We start from the raw sequence: 19622 nt of genomic DNA, 5'->3' as shown, positions 1-19622 counted from the left end.
AATATGATCGTAAGCGCTTTTTGCGGAAGTGAAAAGAAGCGATGTTAAACATTTTTTATTTATTTTTTAAATTATATTTTTACTTCGGTCCACTGTAAGTTCAGTATTAAAACATAGCTAGTAGTGTTTGGTTACTCATCTTATTATTGATTATAGTTAAATGAAATAAATAAATAAAATTTGCGCGATCTTTAAAAATTCATTTAAAATTGGTTTTAATAATGTAGGGATTGATTTTAGTTGTGTGCCCTGGTGTCATACGGTACTCTGGCAACACCGCGTTGACAGCGACGTCAGTCGCGGTGGCAAATTTGGACTGCCACTTGGCGAAAAGCAAGTGTAGTTGTATGCGTGCGTACGGCTCGGCGTCGGTGCTGCCCCCAAGTGTCGATCGAGTGCAACTACAAACGTCAGAATTTACAATTATATTTAGTCGGTCTTCTCGTTTTCAATTCTAAACAGGGGCGGCAGCTCCTTGCTCCGATTGAACTCCTTCATTTCTTACAGGATATGTGGGATCCAGTCCAACACGTGGTACCAAAATAATGTACGGCATTCAAAATGACCACTAAATAAATGCACATACGTAATACAAAAATACGTCAAAATTAAAATAATTAAGAAACTTCACTTATTTGGTGGCAACGATTAAACGAACGTACCATAATGTATTCCAAAGACTCCATTTAAAATGTCACGACTCCGACTCCACAGCTCTGGTTTATGGTGTACATACATGAACAATTCATTCGTTATAAATTTATTCAATGAATTTTAAGAATGTTCCTTACAAATATTTTTTTCAATATTTACATTGTAATCCATATTTATAGTTCAGTTTCTGGCAAATGTAGCATATCCTTATTTTTTTGCTACATGTACTTACCGCTAATGATTGTAAAGATGATTGAACAAATGAATTGATCAAATATAAGGATAGTGTAAAACAAATGAAAGAATTGTTCAGTTTTAATTTTTTTTTATTTTATCCGCTGATTCTACAATAATTATCAAAAAGAATCAGCAAAGAAAACTGATAATGACAGGACATAAAAAAACAAAATAAAAAAAGTGCATACATATGTACATACATTAATGTGTTGCTCCGTGTGACTTTCCATTAGGTTTATTATTTTTAATATTAAAACTTAAATTATGCAACCGCTTTAAGCGTTTTATTTTTAATTTATTTGAAAGTGCTGGGCGACCGGAAGGTACAACCGAGTTGCCCCTAGTTATACCTATCCTTCGCCTACTAATGGCCGTTGGTTGAACTTTAATTTTGGCACCAGAATTACGTTTAATTCTATTTTTATGATCAGTAGTTACTTTTTTAAACACACCTTTAAAACTGTCCTCAAGTTTTTTGGCCAAATCAGGATAAAATACTTCCTTCATTAATGCAAAACAATTATTTTTAAGATCTAAAAAAAAATCGCCAAATTTTTCTTTCATGTCTACATTTAAGTTGTTATCAATTGAAATTATTTCTTTCTCTTCATTTAATTTAAAATCCCCATCAACAATGGATATGTCACATGGAGCAATATTAACGCTACTGCTGCTGCAACTAACTGAAACTTTAGAGTCACAAATATCAGGCAGTGGTATAAAAAATTCAATTGGTGGAGTCTTTTCACCAAAAGCTAAATATGCAATTTCGTGCTTTGCCTGAGCAGTTAAAGGAGGTGAATTGGGAATCGAGGTATCATGATATTTGTATACCACTGCCTGATGTTTACAAAACTTACCGAACTTACCGTCCCCACATGAACAAATACCAATTTTGGCATCTATAAAATAAAATTGGCTTCGATCCGAACTGGGGACTTTATAAACGCCATCCCCTTCAAGAATGATATCCTCCGGTTGTATGTTAGCTGCTGCAAATTTTTTTATTAGTAAATTCCTACCTTTGCTGCACCGACCGTTGGATACATCTCTCAAGCGCCGAGTATAGTATGTATCGAGCTCCGACACCACAAAATCCACCAAAGCTATTGGGTTATACGCCTTGGTACGTTGCAGGACGATATCTTTGAAAAGACGTACACTGACTTCACTATAATTATTGGTATGATGTCCGTGTGTCTTTTCGTCACGCCAGGCTAACGCCCAGCATTCGCGTCGATCCCAATAACCTAATAATGTAATTAAAAATAAGATTAACGAAGCATTTTTAAGTAAACATTTTTGAATACCTGCAATATGCTGTACCCATCTATCATATATTTTTGATACAATATTATTCGACAGATACTCATATGCCTTATGTGCTTCCTCTTGGGTTGGAGCTATTAGTATGTCGTGAAACATTGTATACAAAGGTTTACGGTGACCTTTTATAATCTCATGTTTGGCATCCCACAACCATCGCCAGATGGCTTGACAAATATGAAATCTAAGTCATCAAAGTAATGAAAACATATTAGCTATATTTTTGGAAAATTTTAGGAAATTATACAATTTTGGTAATTCATACCGGCACAAAAGTCTTTTAGATTCTGGCCATACGCTTTTAATAGCTCCTCGTTCAGCATTGGAGTCGTCAGTCATGACAATTTGTGGCGTGATACCTACAACAGAATTAAACAACTGAAATCCAGCCTGATATTCAGATTGTGTTTGCCCTTTTGTAATCAGAACGCCTAGAGGAATAGCTCCAATGCTACATGCCGTTAAAATAAAAGTAATTGAATGACCTTCCGCATCGCAAGAGGAAGTGCTGTCTATGAACACAATATCGTTAGTCAGAGGCAGAGAATGAGCTCTTTTCATCATTGGCGTTACAATAACAAGAGCAAACGGTGATTGATTATATTTAATGAAATGTCCTGTTTCTTCATATAGTGGTATCTTCTCTTTTAAAATCTGTAATTAATAAATACATAGTAATTGATAGAAACATTGCGAACATATTAATTTTCAATATAAATTACCTGGAGACAGTCGTTACGTGGACCCAAAGTAGAATCTCTCCATTTTTGCCATAAATATACAATAGTATGCATTATTGGGTTATTTGATGCATCTGCCATTTCAATGCAACAATTATCGTATTCTAAAAGCAGTCGAGCTTCGTGATGTCTCATAGCCTCGCCAACTTTTAATCCTATGTCAAAATAAGCATAAAATTTATTTTTGATCTCTTCAGATGGAGGCAAACAGGATAACGTCTCTGCGTTTATTATAGGGTGACTATGGTTTCCGATAAATTGTATTATTGTTTGATATCCGTCCTTAAAATTAAAACAGAATTCATATAAAATATGTACATATGTATAAATATGAATTATATATCAAAAGGAAAAAAACATATTGAAATTACCTTCAGATATTTATCATTCCTCATTGTGCTATAAGTAACCTTCTTGACAAGAACGTCCAGTTCAGCTTTGCAAAACAAATTTTTTGATTTGCCATGCTTTCTTTTCGAAGGGTCAAGTTTCCAGCCTTGGGAATGATGACATACTTTCCTAATGCTACAACAATTGACTATATAACAACTGTTATTTATATTATTAGTTTAATTAGAGTACTTACTGTGAAATATATCTTGTGGGGTTTTTTATCATACTCTTACAATTCCAACTTGTTCTGGATAACGCACTGTATTCTTTTATCCAGTGCTCCGCTTCCTCGTTCGTCTTTATATTACATCGAAAAGTTTTAGCGTCAACCTCGACGTAGTTAAAAGACTTGGGAAAATTTTCCATCGTGGTAGTTGTTTATTGAGCAACCCCCGCGTTGTAAATGACGCCCACGCGTAAACGACCGTTACAAACAAACGACACTACACTCGATCTACACTTGGGGGCAGCACCGACGTCGAGCCGTGGGGAAGCCCCGAAGCCGAGCCGTTCGTACGCACGCATACAACTACACTTGCTTTTCGCCAAGTGGCAGTCCAAATTTGCCCATACAACTACACTTGCTTTTCGCCAAGTGGCAGTCCAAATTTGCGTCGCGGTGGAAGCACGTAATGCGTCATTTTAACTATGTAACTATTGTTGATTGGTCTTTTACAACATATTTCTAAAAGTTCTCTATTATAATACATGCGGCAGAATCTGACAATGTATATTTTTAACCAACAGGATGTGAAAACCACTTATTTATACTGCTCATTCCAAATAATAATTATCTCAATGCTCATAATAATTACAGTAACCAATTTTGCTTTTTAATAACACAGATCATATTTTTTATCATGATCCGTCTTCTCCAACATGATGAGATTGAATTTATGCAGTTTTTTTATAGTAAGAGTAACGTTAATTTGCGGTTTCATTACGCGCGCGGTGCAATATCGCGCGCGCCACAGTTTAAGAGCTTTTAAGTCGCCGAGGGAGGGGCAGACCACCCGTGAGACGTCGTGGGTGGTCAAGAGACACACGCTCAATTAGGACCAACACGCGCTTCGCACGCATACACACGCTGGTCGCAATTTCTGACACACGAACACGAATGCATACATACATGAAAAAATGTAGGATAGAAGAGTTCTTTATGGGAGAATCTTTATTATATTTTTTTATAAATTGGAATATTTCCTTCAATAAAATAATATTGCTGCAAATCAGCTACTCATGACAGCTATTATATATATAGTATTGATACTTGCTTATATATATATTTTATCTAAAACATTGACTCCTCAAAGTAGTGGAAATTTATTAAAAAGTATTTTGTGATGATAGTAGATAAAAATACTTGATTAACTCTTTATTTGGTAAGAGTTTACGATTTCTATGATACAAACTTCAGTACTTATTCTACAAAAGTTTAAAATACGTTATGGTTGTTGATGTTCAAATAGAAATAGATGCGGTTGACGCCTCGTTTTTGCCCAAACGCTTGTGACGTCACGACAAATAAAGGCAAATCTATTTGGCCTTTATACATATGTATATTGAATATGTTATATGTGTACACCAATTCGGTGAAATTGCTTATTGCGTGAAATAGACAAAAAATTGCATAATTCATGAATTAGGCAAAGCATCTGCCGAATGCGTGAATTGAGCGCAGGAATTGTTTTGTTCATTTCGTACATTAAGCTTAGTAGATAGTAGCGCTCCGGTGATGTTTTTCGTAACTACACCAAATATAATTTCATTATATAGAAATAAATCAAACGTTAACTACAGAGATGTTCATCTTCATTTTAGAACTATTAATATGTCTACGTACATTTCAAAACAATGAACAGTTATTCATGGGGTGGTCACTATTCTGCCCAAAGCTCCTGATCTTTGAAAAACTTTTTCTAGTTAGCAATTATTTTTATTTCATTAATTTAAAATATATCTGCCAATCTGCCGGCATAAGTATAAGTGCATGCACTATTTTAAACGGCAAAACTATTCATACATTTCACAGAAGTAAAAAATTGAACGCTTCAATAAACGTGACGTTTCGCAACTGTCAAAAATGCCATTTGGCTTAGTTCCAAAAAATGCTACTGGAGCGCTACTATACTCATTGGCTTAATGGATGCATTCAGCAGATTATTTACCTAATTCATAAATGAAGCAACGGGCTTTCACTTTTCATGAATTGAGCTTTTTTTTACCCATTTCACGATTTCACCTTTAACATGCAATACGTGTGCAATTTGTCTTGACTTGTTGCAATAATTAATCGCAGTTTTTGCTTGTCATTTGATTGTAACGCATTGGGTCAGCGTGTATCATATTACAACGATTTATGGTTTAATAATGTAAACAAAAAAATTGAGAATGTAATAATATGATACGCAGTTGGGCTTTTAATAGAAATATTTTAGTTTTAGGGGAAAGCTGTTAAATGAAATTCCCCTTTCTAGCGTTTTAATAATAGTTTCTGTATACGACTTCCAGAAATAGTGTGAAATAATTTACATTTCCGTCTCTATCGTTTTAACTTCTTATTTTTATTTGGTTTTTAGTTATTATATATTACTCTGAACAAACAAACTTTTATGAAAACTGTTCACTCAAATATTGTGAACATGTTTGTTTTTAATTTTCTTAAATTATAAATTATCTTGCATTTTTTATTAATTTATTTAGCTAATTTATAAAACATATAATTTATACATGAATTTATACAAAATACTTTATTTATTTTATTTTATTTTATTTTATTTTATTAATTTATTTAGCTTAATAGCTAATCTTTACATCTAACCAATTTAGTAAACATATATAAAAATATATAAAAAACACATAACAGAAAAAAAAAATAAAAATATACAATAATAAAGTCTCAATATTATAATTTATTTCTATATGTACGAAGGTGTTTTTTTATTCCATTTATGAAACCCGTTATATTTTTGCTGTTTCGGATTTCTGTTGGAAGACTATTATATAAATCAAAACCTCCGTACATAATTCCCCTAGCCGTACTCGTTTTCTAATACTTAATTATCTTTAAATTTTCTCTATTTCTAGTATTATATTTATGTACATCTTTATTTCTTATTAAATACTTATTAAAATATTCTGGTAACATATTATTTTCTAACTTATATATAAATACTAAAACATTCATACTCAATATTTCTTGAACATTCAACCATTCTAATCTATCAATCATACTTTTACAATTAGTTAATCTATTTTTATTTAAGATTACTCTCATTGCCCTATTTTGTAATTTTTGCAACATTTGTTTATCTAATTTATTCAACATATTTAATAGTGTTGCACAATAATTAAAATGGGGCAATATTATACTATTGTAAATTATTTTTTTTGTATTTATACTTAATATATTTCTTAATCTAGATAATAAACCTATTTTTCTACCAATTTTTTTTAATATGTAATTACAATGTTCTTTAAAATTTAATTTTGTATCAACAATTACTCCTAAATATTTTATATTATCCACTATTTCTATATTAGAGTTATTTATTACTATTTTGGTACTATTATCTAACACATTTTTATAATTAATAAACATACATTTAGTTTTATTCTCATTTAATTTAAGTACATTATTCTTTAACCATATTTCTAATATACTTAATTCATTATTTAAATTATTTACAATTTCTTTAATGTACCAAATTCACCTATGCAATACATTAATGTGTCATCCGCAAATAGATGAATTTTACATTTTTTCACGTTATTAACTATATCATTAATATACAAAACAAATAACAATGGTCCCAATTTAGACCCTTGTGGTACTCCATAAGACACTAATTTCTCTTCAGAATATACATTATTTATTTTAACTTTTTGTTTTCTTTTATATAAGTAATTATTAAACCATCTTAAAACTATATCACTTATACCTATACTCTCCAATTTCTTTAACATTATTTTTCTGTCTATTGTTTCGAAGGCTCTCTTGAAATCCAAGAAAACTGCTCCAATGATTTTGTTTGTATCCTTAGACAACAGCCAATCGTTTATCACTACTTGTAATGCAGTTTCAGTGGAATGCTTTTCTCTGAATCCCGATTGTTGTTCACATATTATGTTTTGAGAAGTAATAAATTCCTTTAATTGTTTGATTACTACTTCTTCTATTATTTTTTCTATACACGGTAGCATGTTGATTGGTCTCATTTCATCAACTTTTTTACTATTTTTAATTTTAGGTATAGGTACAATAGTAGCAATCTTTAAATTTTCAGGCATTTCTCCTAAGGAGAGTGCTTTATTTATTAAATAATTTAATTTAGTTCCTATTATTTCCCATGTTTCTTTAATTATATTTATATCTAGTTCATCAGTACTAGTTCCTTTTTTAAATTTACATATTATGTTATGAATTTCATCTAATGATACTGATTTAAATTTACTAAATTTTACAATTATTGCTTTATTATTATATTGTACTAAATTACTAATCCTTGGTATTGAATTCACAATTTCTTCAATGCTCTCAATGTAATATGTATTCATTTTTTCTGCTATTATATAAGGATCTTGATATATATTTTCATTAATTTTCATTTTTATTATGTCGTTTTTCTGAGTTTAACGTATTTCTTAATGCAAAATTTTTGCGGATTGTCCTAGGAATATTATTATCCAAATCCACACCTCTCATGTATCCTAAAATTATATATATTTCTAGTATTAGATCCATGTACATCTATATTTATTATTAAATATTATTTTCCAACTTACATATGAATTCTAAAAAAATATCTTAATATCCAACCATTCCAATCTTTCAATCTTACTTCTACAACTAGTAAATCTATTTTTATTTTAATACAACTCTCATTGCCCTATTTGGTAATTTTTGCAACATCGTCTCAACTAATTTATTAAGCATCTTATATAAAATTGTTGAACAATAATTGAAATGGGACAATATAATACTACTGTAGATTTTTTGTATTCATTCTTAAAGTATTTCTCATCCTAGAAAATATACCTATTTTTTGTTTATGTAATAACTTATTTTTTTTAGTTACAATTGCTCCTAAATAATTTCTACGCGCTAATATGCTGCTCTAAAATGTCTATGAAACTCAATTTGACAGTTGCGAAACGTCCATTTGCTGTTTAAACCCAAATCTAACATAATGAAGGTTCTAAATCTAATTATAGTTTTAGAACTTTTATTAGGTCAAGTCCAAAATGCCAACTCGCTACTCACATATGGCTCCATAGTTTGTTTGCATTTCGATATTACACTATATTTTAGAAATATGAAGGCTATCCTTCATTTGCAATGACACAAAACATTCACAATGTCACACGTTATATTCAGAGACAAGTTCGATATATTTATTAAACTATTATTTTTATTAGAATAAATGTAGGGAATTTCGTTATTATAAACACTTATATAGAATATGTTTATAAAGATCTGATTATCGCTACACTTCCGCGTGGAACAAAGACCTACGAGCTTTATCGTGTTCACGTTTGCCTCTCCATGGTACGCACGTCCATCAGATCTGGCTCCGGATTGATGTCAGGCTTAATGGGCAATTGTTGTCGGTGGCCCTCCTCTTCGTGGGCCGCATTCCTTGTTGCCTATCTTTGTGGCCAGCAGCGCCATCTCTCGAGCTGGACGATAACATCATTGCCACTTCCTGAGAGCACCCAACTCAATCAAACTCAATCCGACTCAAACCACCGTGATAGGTGGCTAATACTGGACTTGATCCATCAGAATATGTTGTGATGGGGCAAAGGTTATGGGGTTGACTATATGTAATGTTAAGAAATATACAATACCTAAAAGATGAAAATACATATAATATCATATCAATCTCTTTCTTTAACATGTGTTCACAACCTACAAAACGTCTTTATTTGTAATTATGAAAATACATGTCAATTTGCATATGTTTAAACATTTTGCATGTGCCTAAATTACGTTTACGTCAATTATTTTTATTTATGTAGACCCCTTTTCAAGTTGTCCACATTGAGGAGTTTGTTGCCACGATGTTGAGGTGCTGTTGGATTCGTAATCCGTATTTTTTTGGATGGACATTTGATTATCGTGTCGCATTTAACACGTTTAGTTTGATTAGTTTGACTTACGAACGCTACTGGTTAATTAGTATACCTTAAATAGTAGATCTTAAAAATATCATATCTCTAATTTCCATCCACCAATTTTTTCGCTTTTTCTCCATGCTTTCACGTCTCCATACACTAATTAGATGTCACTCTGAATCAATATGCAGTAGAGAAACGAGTCACGCGACAGAATTTGATTCAATAGATAATACCCAAGAAACGATTCTGGGATTAGATACCCACCGTAGTTGTGTCCAAAGTTTTCGATCCGCAGGTGTCCCCGGTAATCCGTTTGGCATACATTGTTTGCCTGACGTGTCATGGTGCGTTTTGAAGGGGCTTATCGATGTATTCGGTGCGAAAACCAATTTGCTTGCTCCCAAATTGGAAAACGTGGATTTGACGTTTTCAATTATGCGTGCGGTGGGCATTGTGATTTTTTTGACTTTCCGAATCGCCGTAGAAACGCTGCTGCTGCAACAGGTAGTTGCCGATTGTTCAGGTGAGAAGAAGTCGCGACCACCCAAGAAGAAGTCTTAAATTCTCATTATGTACGGGTTTATTGTGATGAAATGCGTCGATGCGAGATGAGGAAGGCTTTCTTCCAGACTGTGTGAATTTATTTTATTTTTATGTACACATGTATTACAATGGGAATTTTATGTAGTAAATAGTATACTACGAGAATATAAAAGCAAAAAATAATGACGATAATATCTAGATTATATATACACAATAAAACTAATTTGATTATAAAATATAATTCATAAAAAAGTGAAAGACGGTGTCGTTGAAAAATATTGTATGAACACAATGTACTACCTATATACACAACATTTTTTTTATAGAAATGGAGTTGATTTATTCATTAGCTATATTTTTAATTATTGTGAACAGTAAAAAAAGTTGTAGATCAATGCACGAATTTTAATTGTAGAGTGATATTGCTAGCGTTTATAATTAAAACATATGAATATACAAGTTCATTTAACAATTTATAAAATTATGATTGAAATATCGGAATGGTTGGATGTCCGAGAAATATATTTTATTTTTTGTAAGTCTTGAAAAATAATATGTTACAAGAGTATTTAAAAGTAAATACAGATGTACAATATATACATAAATTTATTTGATACTAAAAATAGTAACAATATTAATTACATATAATGGAAAATTTGACTCTATCATTAGGATTTTCATTGTTTATCAATTAAACACAATCACAATAAATTTCTCAAATCAATCAATCACTCAATCAAATTAATTATATTTTCCAACTTCCAGGAAAGATGATTTACAAAAGATCAAAGCTGTCAGATTTTAAACTCTTTGATCATTTCCACTGATAATGAAGAATTTATATTCCTAGAATATCAATATTTGCTTTCGTCCATTCCATTCCTCATACAAAGATCAACTAAAGCTCTACTTATATAGCTGTATAATTTTATGAATCGTTCAATCATCGGAATCATCAAGTAGATTAATATTAAAATTAGGCGTACCTCAAATTATATTAAAACTAAATAAAATCTCATTCTTAAAGTCAGATTCTTTGTCATCATTATTAGCAAACATACATTTAAGTAAATTTTATGATAAAACATTATATATTTTATACAACTTGACTGAATCTTTGTTCATTGCTGTTTGTTTTACTTATTTAAAATCTATTGAAACGAATTTTTACAAGGCAAAGTTACTTTGTTAATTCTGAGTCATGTTCACGTATGGTGTGTATAATTATTGTTGTATATGCGTTAAGTTTCCTAGCATCCAGTCGTCTCTGAATATTAGGTTGAACTCTGTTTTTGAAACGTCGTAGCTGGATCATTATTGACGTGAAGAGGGAAGCGGCTGCTTTTTTAGTCTTCTCCGTATATGGTATTCGGCGTTGTTTACATGGTTTTAAATTCGGATGAACTCTCATGTGTTCAAGTTGAAGAGCTCAGTTAAAAGCTCTTGATAAAGTGTAGGTTTTAGCACTTTATATTCATTTTTATACACTTGATTCGCATGGAGGAGGTTTTATGCTCGTGATAACTATTTTATTTACTAACTTGTCTTTATTCCAAACTGTTGATAACATCATAATAGCTACTTCTTCATATTTCTCCACAACATCTGATAAAGCAAAGTATTTTTTAACAAAATTAAATATTACATTATTTTTTCTCTATATGCTAGCAAGTGAAACTTCATTCTTAAATAATAACTATTTCTTCTTCTACTTCTGGTGTCATGTCTGATTATAGACGTTAGCGATCACCTTGGTAATTAGTTCCAAGTATTCCTCCTTTCGCAACTAAGACATCTTCTATCTTTCTGGGGGGGGGGGGGGGAACTGGCCATTCAGTGGTTGTTTTTTTAATGTTTCATAGGGATTCATAATATTTCATTGAATGACATGCATTTTTCTGGCCAAATTCAAGGAGGTCACTGTTTAGAATCCACGTCAAAAGCAACAAAATCGTGCAGTCACCGTCGCAGTGGAAACGATCGGACCGAATTTTGCCTAAAATTATGTACGCGCCATCGCAATGGGAACGCTCGACGTATATTAAAACTTTTTATAACAATATTACCGAGCGTTCCCATGCAACGGCACCGATACGATTTTATTGCTTTTGACGTGAATTTTTGCCTTCTGAGAAAAAATAATTGTTTTTGCGCTCTCCTATTGGTTAAAATTCGGTTTAGATGTGCTACATTAAAATATCACTTATTGTAAGTCGTAATATTGTTATAAAAAATCTTAATATATACCGAGCGTTTCCACTGCAACGGTGCCAACACGATTTTATTGCTCTTGACGTGGATTTTTGACTTCTGAGAAGAGATAATTGTATAGATCTACACTTATCCATATATTAGTCATCAGCTTTCCTGCATCTACCGCCCGTGCGGTCTCGTTTTCTAGTGAAAGATTGGTCGAACACACAGTAAATTTCGTTATAGAGAGCGGTAAGGGTTGTCCACGTTGTCGCACTCATAGATTTGCAACTATATATTATTTAATAAGTCAAAATCCAACCGCGCCTATTTAATATCATTATTTAACTCCACTGCCATTGTTGATTTATGGTTGAAAATATCGAACCAAAAATGTTCCGTTACTAAATAACATCATTGATAGAAATCGAAATAATAGTGAAATTATCGTTAATTTATAAAAAGTTATGCATATTTGCAAAAGTTGTTTTAATTACATATACAAGCAAATCAATAAAAATTGATTTCATCCAATTACATCAGTCGCAAAAAGTGTCTGTAGTTCAACAATAAGTGCTTAGGACAACCTGATACTGTGTGTTACATTAAAATTAGTTTTTGTGTTTCCAATATTCTAAATAATCGCTTTTCAAAAATTATTGAGCTAATGAGTATACTCGTAGCTTTTTATCCTAAAAGAAATTGTATACGACTACTCGTAGTCCCTGAGATATAATGTGAAATTGTTTTACCTGTTCGTCACTGTAGATACAAATTTACTATCGATTTTATGTATCCAGCGAAGAAGGTAAACATAAGCTTGCCAAGAATTTTCTCGGTAGCTCTCGGGAATTGTTTCATTTTTTCCTGTTTGTCTCCTTGGGGGTAGTCTGGCTTAATTCAACAAATTCTTGTTTGACTCCGGCAACTATTTGAACGCCCAGATATACAATGTTTGCTCGGCAAAGACAGGTAGCCAACTGGCCCCGAGAAGAAGGAAGAAGTCGGTAAATATTGAAGCGGATCTCTTCACATTTTTGCTTACCAAAATCAACAGCCTGGAACAATCTTTCCTTTATTTGCTCGCAACGCAAACATTTGATTTTTCCCCACCTCGACTGCTACAATACATAGGTACGCTACTCCTTCAAACAATCCAACGACCCACGTCGGAAATTCCTTCTTGTGTTAATATTTGCCGTTTGTTTCTTTTACGAGAATTATTTATTAACCGCGACTGCTTTTCGTGATAAAGCGCCTGCATGATCGAAATGTTTAATCCGAGCGGAACGACTTGGGTGGTCTCGTCAAATAACGTGGATACCATTTGGTGCGAATGGATACCTCGGTCTCGCGTTGTGTTGTAGCTACCCACAATTACATTGAATCACAATAGTAATAAACCGTGAAATAAAAACGACAGTTTAATGCCAGACTGCGTCGGCGGAAAAAATAACTACCGGTTCGATATGATACGTAATTATTGTGATGGTCGTGCAGAAATTCGTTCTCCTAAATCTGAACCCAATGAGAAAGACGAAAAAATATTATAGATATAATCTTTTGATATCAACTTTAATAGATAATGATACGTTGTATATTCATAGCTGGACACACAAAATCAGCTTAGTAGGAAACGTCTATATATTAATTCAAATATAATATTTATTTTTTATTTATTTATTGTGGCAACACTGTAAACACAATCAACAACTACTATCTAAGTAGTTAGACACCAAACTGAAATAAATAAGCGATAAATATTGTATTCCTTATAAACTAATATGTTACCCATGAGGCCTTCAGATCTTGGGGGCCTCAAAAATTATTTATATATAACTCATGTATTTTCAAAAAAAAAATATGTTAAGACAAACTGAACTATGATTACCCTTGATACATGTGCGATAATGCCGATGCACTATTGCAGTATGAATTTTTAATGTATCAGTTAACAGCAAAGTCCTTGGATTCAGTACTCTCACAATTATTCATAGTGACTTTTTAAAAACTGAAAATGAACTACCAATCTTCTTCTTCTACATCATTGTTGGAACGAAATCAAAGAATACTGCCCAAAGGAGGTTTGTTTGACATTATATAATTATAATTTGCTTGGATTATTTTCTTAAATATTAAAAAATTACTACTGACTGGTCAACTTTTGCACCCTCCCTGGGAAAAGCCAGAAATTCTCGGGTTATCTCTAAAAAACCAAACCAGAATCTATCCCGAAAATATTTTTTAAAGTGTCCGGTAAAGTCCCAAGCAGAGCAAATTTGTTTTTCGAAGTGGCACTCTTCTTTATTCTCCAAACTATTTCTATTATTCTTAAGTTTGGTCCTCAAGCTCAACAGGAACGTCATTTGGGGAGATGGAGCAGGTAAGTCCATTTGCCCCTCCCCTTTGAATTTGGCCAAAAATATAATGAAATGCTATGAATTTTAATGGAATCTAACTATTAAAAGAAACGACCACTGACCGGAAAACTGCCCCCCCCCCCTTCCCGAAAAAGTTGAAATGTCGTCCCTTATTTTAAACCGAAAATTCTCGGGTTATCACTCAAAGAAAATCTAAAAAACACGTTTAGAATCTATCCAAAAATATTTTTTTAAATATGTATTTCAATGAAATTATATTGAAATACATTTACACTGTTAGAAATATATTTTTATCATTGAAAATATAATTTATCTGGCAGATGCTAGTAAAATTATGTGATTTAAAGTTTTCCTTACTTAGTAATATGTATATAGTACATGCGATGTATAATTGTTACAGTGAACGTATATTTTTCGGTTATATTTTCACTACTCCAAATACGTTTTGCCTAGTAGATATATATTTCTATTAGCGAATATATAAAATATCTGATAAGCACTAGTAAAATTATATGCTACTCTAAAATATTGATAGTTGCGAAACGTACATTTTGCTGTTCAAACCCAAACCTAACCTACACGAATTAACCAAACAGTCAAACATCGCATCTCACATATTGCTCCATAGTTTGTCTGCGAATCGATTTCACATTACGTTTTAAAAATATAATAGCTATCCTTGCCGATATTACTACAAGCTTTTGATATGAGAGTATTGGTCAAAATGTATTCAAACTGAATTTTGGTCAATTATCGATTATTTTTAGCTAATTTTATTGTTTTTGATGTGGATTTTTGACTTCTGAGAAGGGATAATTGTTTTTTGCGCTCTCCTATTGGTTAAAATTAGGTTTAGATGTGCTCCATTCGATTTTCACTTATTGTAAGTTGTTATATTGTAATAAAAAGTCTTAATATATACCGATCGTTCCCACTGCAACGGCGCCAATATGATTTTATTGCTCTTGACGTGAATTTTTTACTTCTGAGAAGAGATAATTGTATAGATTTACATTTATCTTTATATTAGTCATCAGCTTTTCCGGCATCTACCGCCCGTGCGGTCTCGTTTTTTGGTGAAAAATTGGTCGAACACACCGCAAATTTCTTTATAAAGAGCGGTAAGGGTTACGTTGTCGCACTCATAGATTTGCGCCTATTTACATTTATCTAACATATTATTTAATAAGTCAAAATCCAACCGCACTTATTTAATATCATTATCGCTAAATATCAATTTAATTATCAGAGCTAAACGATGACTTTTGTCATCGTATTAAGAAAGTTTATAATATTTCAACTAACAATAAAGGAGCAGGTTCTTATTTTTGTGCTTAAAAATAGGGACACTAAAATACGACGATAGTATTTTAAGTCCATGTGTTTAAAACCATGTTACAAATAAATAAAAAATATATATAAATGTAAAAAATATTTAATTTTCTATCATATTTTGCAGTTCAGATTGTTCTTTTTGTTCACTTGTTAAATCAGTCCGTTTCTTTCTTCCCAAGCTTTCCAAAATTTCTTCCAAGCTCTTTCCCTTTGTTTCAATTAGACAAAAATAATTGAACACGCCTGATACAAACGATACACTAGCAAACACAAAGAACACTACGTGCAGTCCAAAGACAGAAACACAAATTGGAAAGAATTGCAGCAGAATAAAGCACGTTATCCAAATATACATCATAATCAAATTATTTGCTATATCTTGCACCTAAAAAAATTGTTAAATAAATATTACAAACATATATTGTAAGTAAATGCTAACAAACCTCAGGAGCAAATATTTCTGAAATGATAACAAACGGTATGATGCCAGCTCCAATGTTGAATGCAAAGATGCATATTGGTAAAGCGACCAACGGTAGCCAATTCAACCATAAAACATTATACTCCAGTTCAACTGCAGTGAGGAATAGTCCTAACGCTGAATGACAGCAGCCGACTATTAAGCAAGAGCTGATTTGTAAAAACTATAAAAATAAATTAATATAATTAAATAATCAAGACTCAATCAATACATGATGCAATCATACATACCCTTCGTCCTGCTCTATCCATCAACAAAGATCCAACTACTGTTCCAATGAAGACCACCACACCGGATAAAATAGCAGAAAGGTCTGATGAGATAGGAGTTTTAGCTATTTCAAATATATAAACTGCGTAAGCGGATATGGCTAAAAGCCCCATGAAAGTTTGACCGGTCACTAATGCTAGGCATAAAACTAGACCTTTCAAAGCTACTCTGCTTTTTACTGAAATATGAAATTCAATTGATTGTTATATAGTATTAAATATGCATACAGATGAGTTTCATTTGATATTTCTACATAGTTCAAAAATTAAATAATCGTTGTGCCTTTTTGTGGCTTTGAATATGCGAAATCTAGTTGACTTGCTGGATTCCTATAAAGTGAGATGACGCTCCTCGCTATAATATATGATCAAATATGTTGAGTCCTGTTTTTAATCTTTTTTGTAAGATAGTGTCAGGATCATAAATATTACAACATAAAAATATCTTCAAATGCTCGGCATCGGAATAGAGTGAGGTGGTGAATAATCTTATACAAAAAGTGTCCGATATCCTGAAATAGCTTAATAAATTCATCGTCTCCAAATTTTTGCGGTATAACGTCATAAAAAATAATTTGTAGATGAATAAAGACTAAAACTTATTTGATAATACTGTACATAATAGTTTCCAAGGTGATGTTGTTGATTTAGGGTTTTGTAACGCTGCGACTTGTCTGGCATGAGTCTTTTGTATCTCTTGTTTTATAGACCTTTTATTTGATTCTGCAAATAAATCATAAGCTTGAGAAAACAAATTTATGTATGTGGTTATAAAGTGCGTAAATTTCACCTATACGTCTTGGACTTCTCAAATATGGATGTGGTCGCGGTTGATTTCTCCCTTTATAAAACAATTTTGGCGGAAGAGGCGGTAGTGGCAATTTGAGACCTAATCTTCCTGCCATTTGTGTCAATTCATCTTTCACTTCACTGGAATTTAACGGTAGCTTTCTCAACCATGCCAAAGCTCTAGCTGCTTCCTAGTAATTAATTTTATTATCAATAAATATATTTAGGTATATAATTACATAAAACATTACCTCTTCTTGTCCCAAGCGCAATCTAAAAACAGGAGTCTCCGGCATGAACCAAAATCCCAATAAGAATAGCACCGGAAACGGCAGGAGTGTTAATGATAGTAAATATATATCAGGCAATACAGCACCCAAACAATAAACCAATAATAATCCTATGCTGAATTCGGTCATCATTATAGACGAGAGAAAACCTCTAGCTCGTGGCTCACTTATTTCGTTTACATATAAAGGAGGCAATGATAAAGCTCCTCCTCCACCAAATCCGCAAAGAAACCTTCCGACCAATAGCCATTTTGGATGCTCTTTTAAAGACATCATTATTAGTCCTATCTAAAATGTTTTCATATTAAATTATAAGTTTTGAATTGTGAATTAATTATAACTCACTATTAACGGGATGCCTATAATATACGCAGCAGGTTTGCGACCTTTTGTACGGACTAGATATCCAAATATAGGCAAGGAAACTAAGCATCCTAGTGGTAATAGTCCACCAGCCCATGCTAATTCATCATCTGATAAATCATGGGATTTCTTGAGGTCAACGAACGCAGGTGAGCTCCATCCCATGCAAGTGCCAAAAGACAATGCACATATATTACCTGTAAAAATAGCACAAGTATGTAAATTTAGAATCAATATCAAATATGTTTATTTTATTTATATGTGTGTGTAAAAATGTAAAGTAAATGAATAATTAGCATATATAAGACCAGTGTAATAAAAATGTATTTTAAAGTTGCGCATTTATTGAAGGCTAGCTGCGGTACCTCATAAATGTAAGGGAGCAACAGCTGTATTTTTTAAATGCAATGAGTCTATAAAACTATTTTATTTATTTGTGTCCCTTGAACAATTACATTCATCAACAGCTTCAAAAGCAATACACAAAAATAATCAGGGACGTCATTGGGAGGAGGGGGGAACAAATGAGGGCATTCAACCTCCCCTCCCAGCCCCAATTTGGCCAAAACAAATCATGTCATTTATTGAAATACTATGAATTTTAGTCTAATTAATTTATCGTTTTTATTAATTTAATTAATTTAAAAAAACGATCACTGACTGGCCAACTTTACTCTGAAATAATCTGAAATTGTGTCCCTATAAATAATGCAATGTTGGTTCAAAGAATTATCTAATTCCCATTCTATAGAATAACAACGTGATCAAATTTTACCGATTTTGAATCACCATTACGCAATAAACAGTAAAAAGATGTTTATTAAACAATAACAAAGAGTCTGTTTCCGCCCAAAATCATCGAAATCAGTCAGATGGTTAATATCACTACCTTCAGAAACTTATTTTTGCTACTTAGGCCAGGAATTTGATCTTGAATAATCAAGCGACATATTATCCGAATAATATGATACAACAGTTTCTTGTATATATTGTTTATTTAACATTGCAGCGATAATTTATAGCATTTTTATGTAAAACAAAATCTCAATAATCAATACTAATATACATAAGAAGATATATACATATATATTAATAAACAAATAATAAAAAACTGATCAGTACGTAACATGTAAAGTTGCGAGCTAAACAATATTTATATTATTAAATAGTGCTTGCTACTTTACTCTAATAATTTAGAAGAAAAAATTAAGATTGCGTTGATATCATATTTCTACTTGTGCCTCACCATTGATCTATGTTCGTATCTTACATAAAACGGTTGCTATGATTTGGTTTTGCAAACTTGGTTTGAGCTGCTCCCCAGTCTCCATAAAAGTATTGACACTCTTCCAATCGTTCGTCGGTTCACCACTCATGATTACTAATTATTAACTTATCAAGTATCGAATTAAGAACAATCAAAAATATTACAACACATCTCACTACTAACAATGCAAATTGTGTACTGTCTGGTTTATTATCAAGAAACGATAATTTTCATACTGGAC

General features: G+C 32.1%; 2 protein-coding genes across 3 annotated transcripts; both read right to left on the bottom strand.

Moving 5' to 3' along the window:
- Window positions 1-962: 962 nt before the first annotated feature.
- On the bottom strand, window positions 963-3925 carry LOC148237403 (uncharacterized). Its single transcript, XM_088205383.1, has 6 exons — window positions 3544-3925; window positions 3329-3482; window positions 2940-3239; window positions 2483-2871; window positions 2202-2401; window positions 963-2141 (listed from the first exon to the last, which is right to left on the bottom strand). The coding sequence occupies exons 1-6, from the start codon at window positions 3714-3716 to the stop codon at window positions 1093-1095; spliced, it is 2265 nt and encodes a 754-aa protein (XP_088061509.1). The 5' UTR covers window positions 3717-3925; the 3' UTR covers window positions 963-1092.
- Window positions 3926-16006: 12081 nt separating this feature from the next.
- On the bottom strand, window positions 16007-19584 carry LOC148237402 (facilitated trehalose transporter Tret1-2 homolog). Of its 2 annotated transcripts, none has more exons than XM_088205382.1 (8): window positions 19361-19584; window positions 18097-18311; window positions 17713-18039; window positions 17463-17652; window positions 17291-17395; window positions 16634-16851; window positions 16366-16566; window positions 16007-16307 (listed from the first exon to the last, which is right to left on the bottom strand). In XM_088205382.1, the coding sequence occupies exons 2-8, from the start codon at window positions 18277-18279 to the stop codon at window positions 16023-16025; spliced, it is 1509 nt and encodes a 502-aa protein (XP_088061508.1). In that variant the 5' UTR covers window positions 18280-18311; window positions 19361-19584; the 3' UTR covers window positions 16007-16022. The 2 variants fall into 2 exon arrangements, with proteins under 2 accessions (XP_088061508.1, XP_088061507.1); XM_088205381.1 differs by having other exon boundaries at window positions 19385-19584.
- Window positions 19585-19622: the final 38 nt, after the last annotated feature.

This window comes from Plectrocnemia conspersa, unplaced genomic scaffold, assembly GCF_051122295.1.
Source record: "Plectrocnemia conspersa isolate PC_06_02 unplaced genomic scaffold, ASM5112229v1 ptg000002l, whole genome shotgun sequence".
NCBI classification, from domain to species: Eukaryota; Metazoa; Arthropoda; class Insecta; order Trichoptera; family Polycentropodidae; genus Plectrocnemia; species Plectrocnemia conspersa.
The sequence above is the reverse complement of the archived record's forward strand: the minus strand, read 5'-3'. Positions and strand labels throughout refer to the sequence as shown.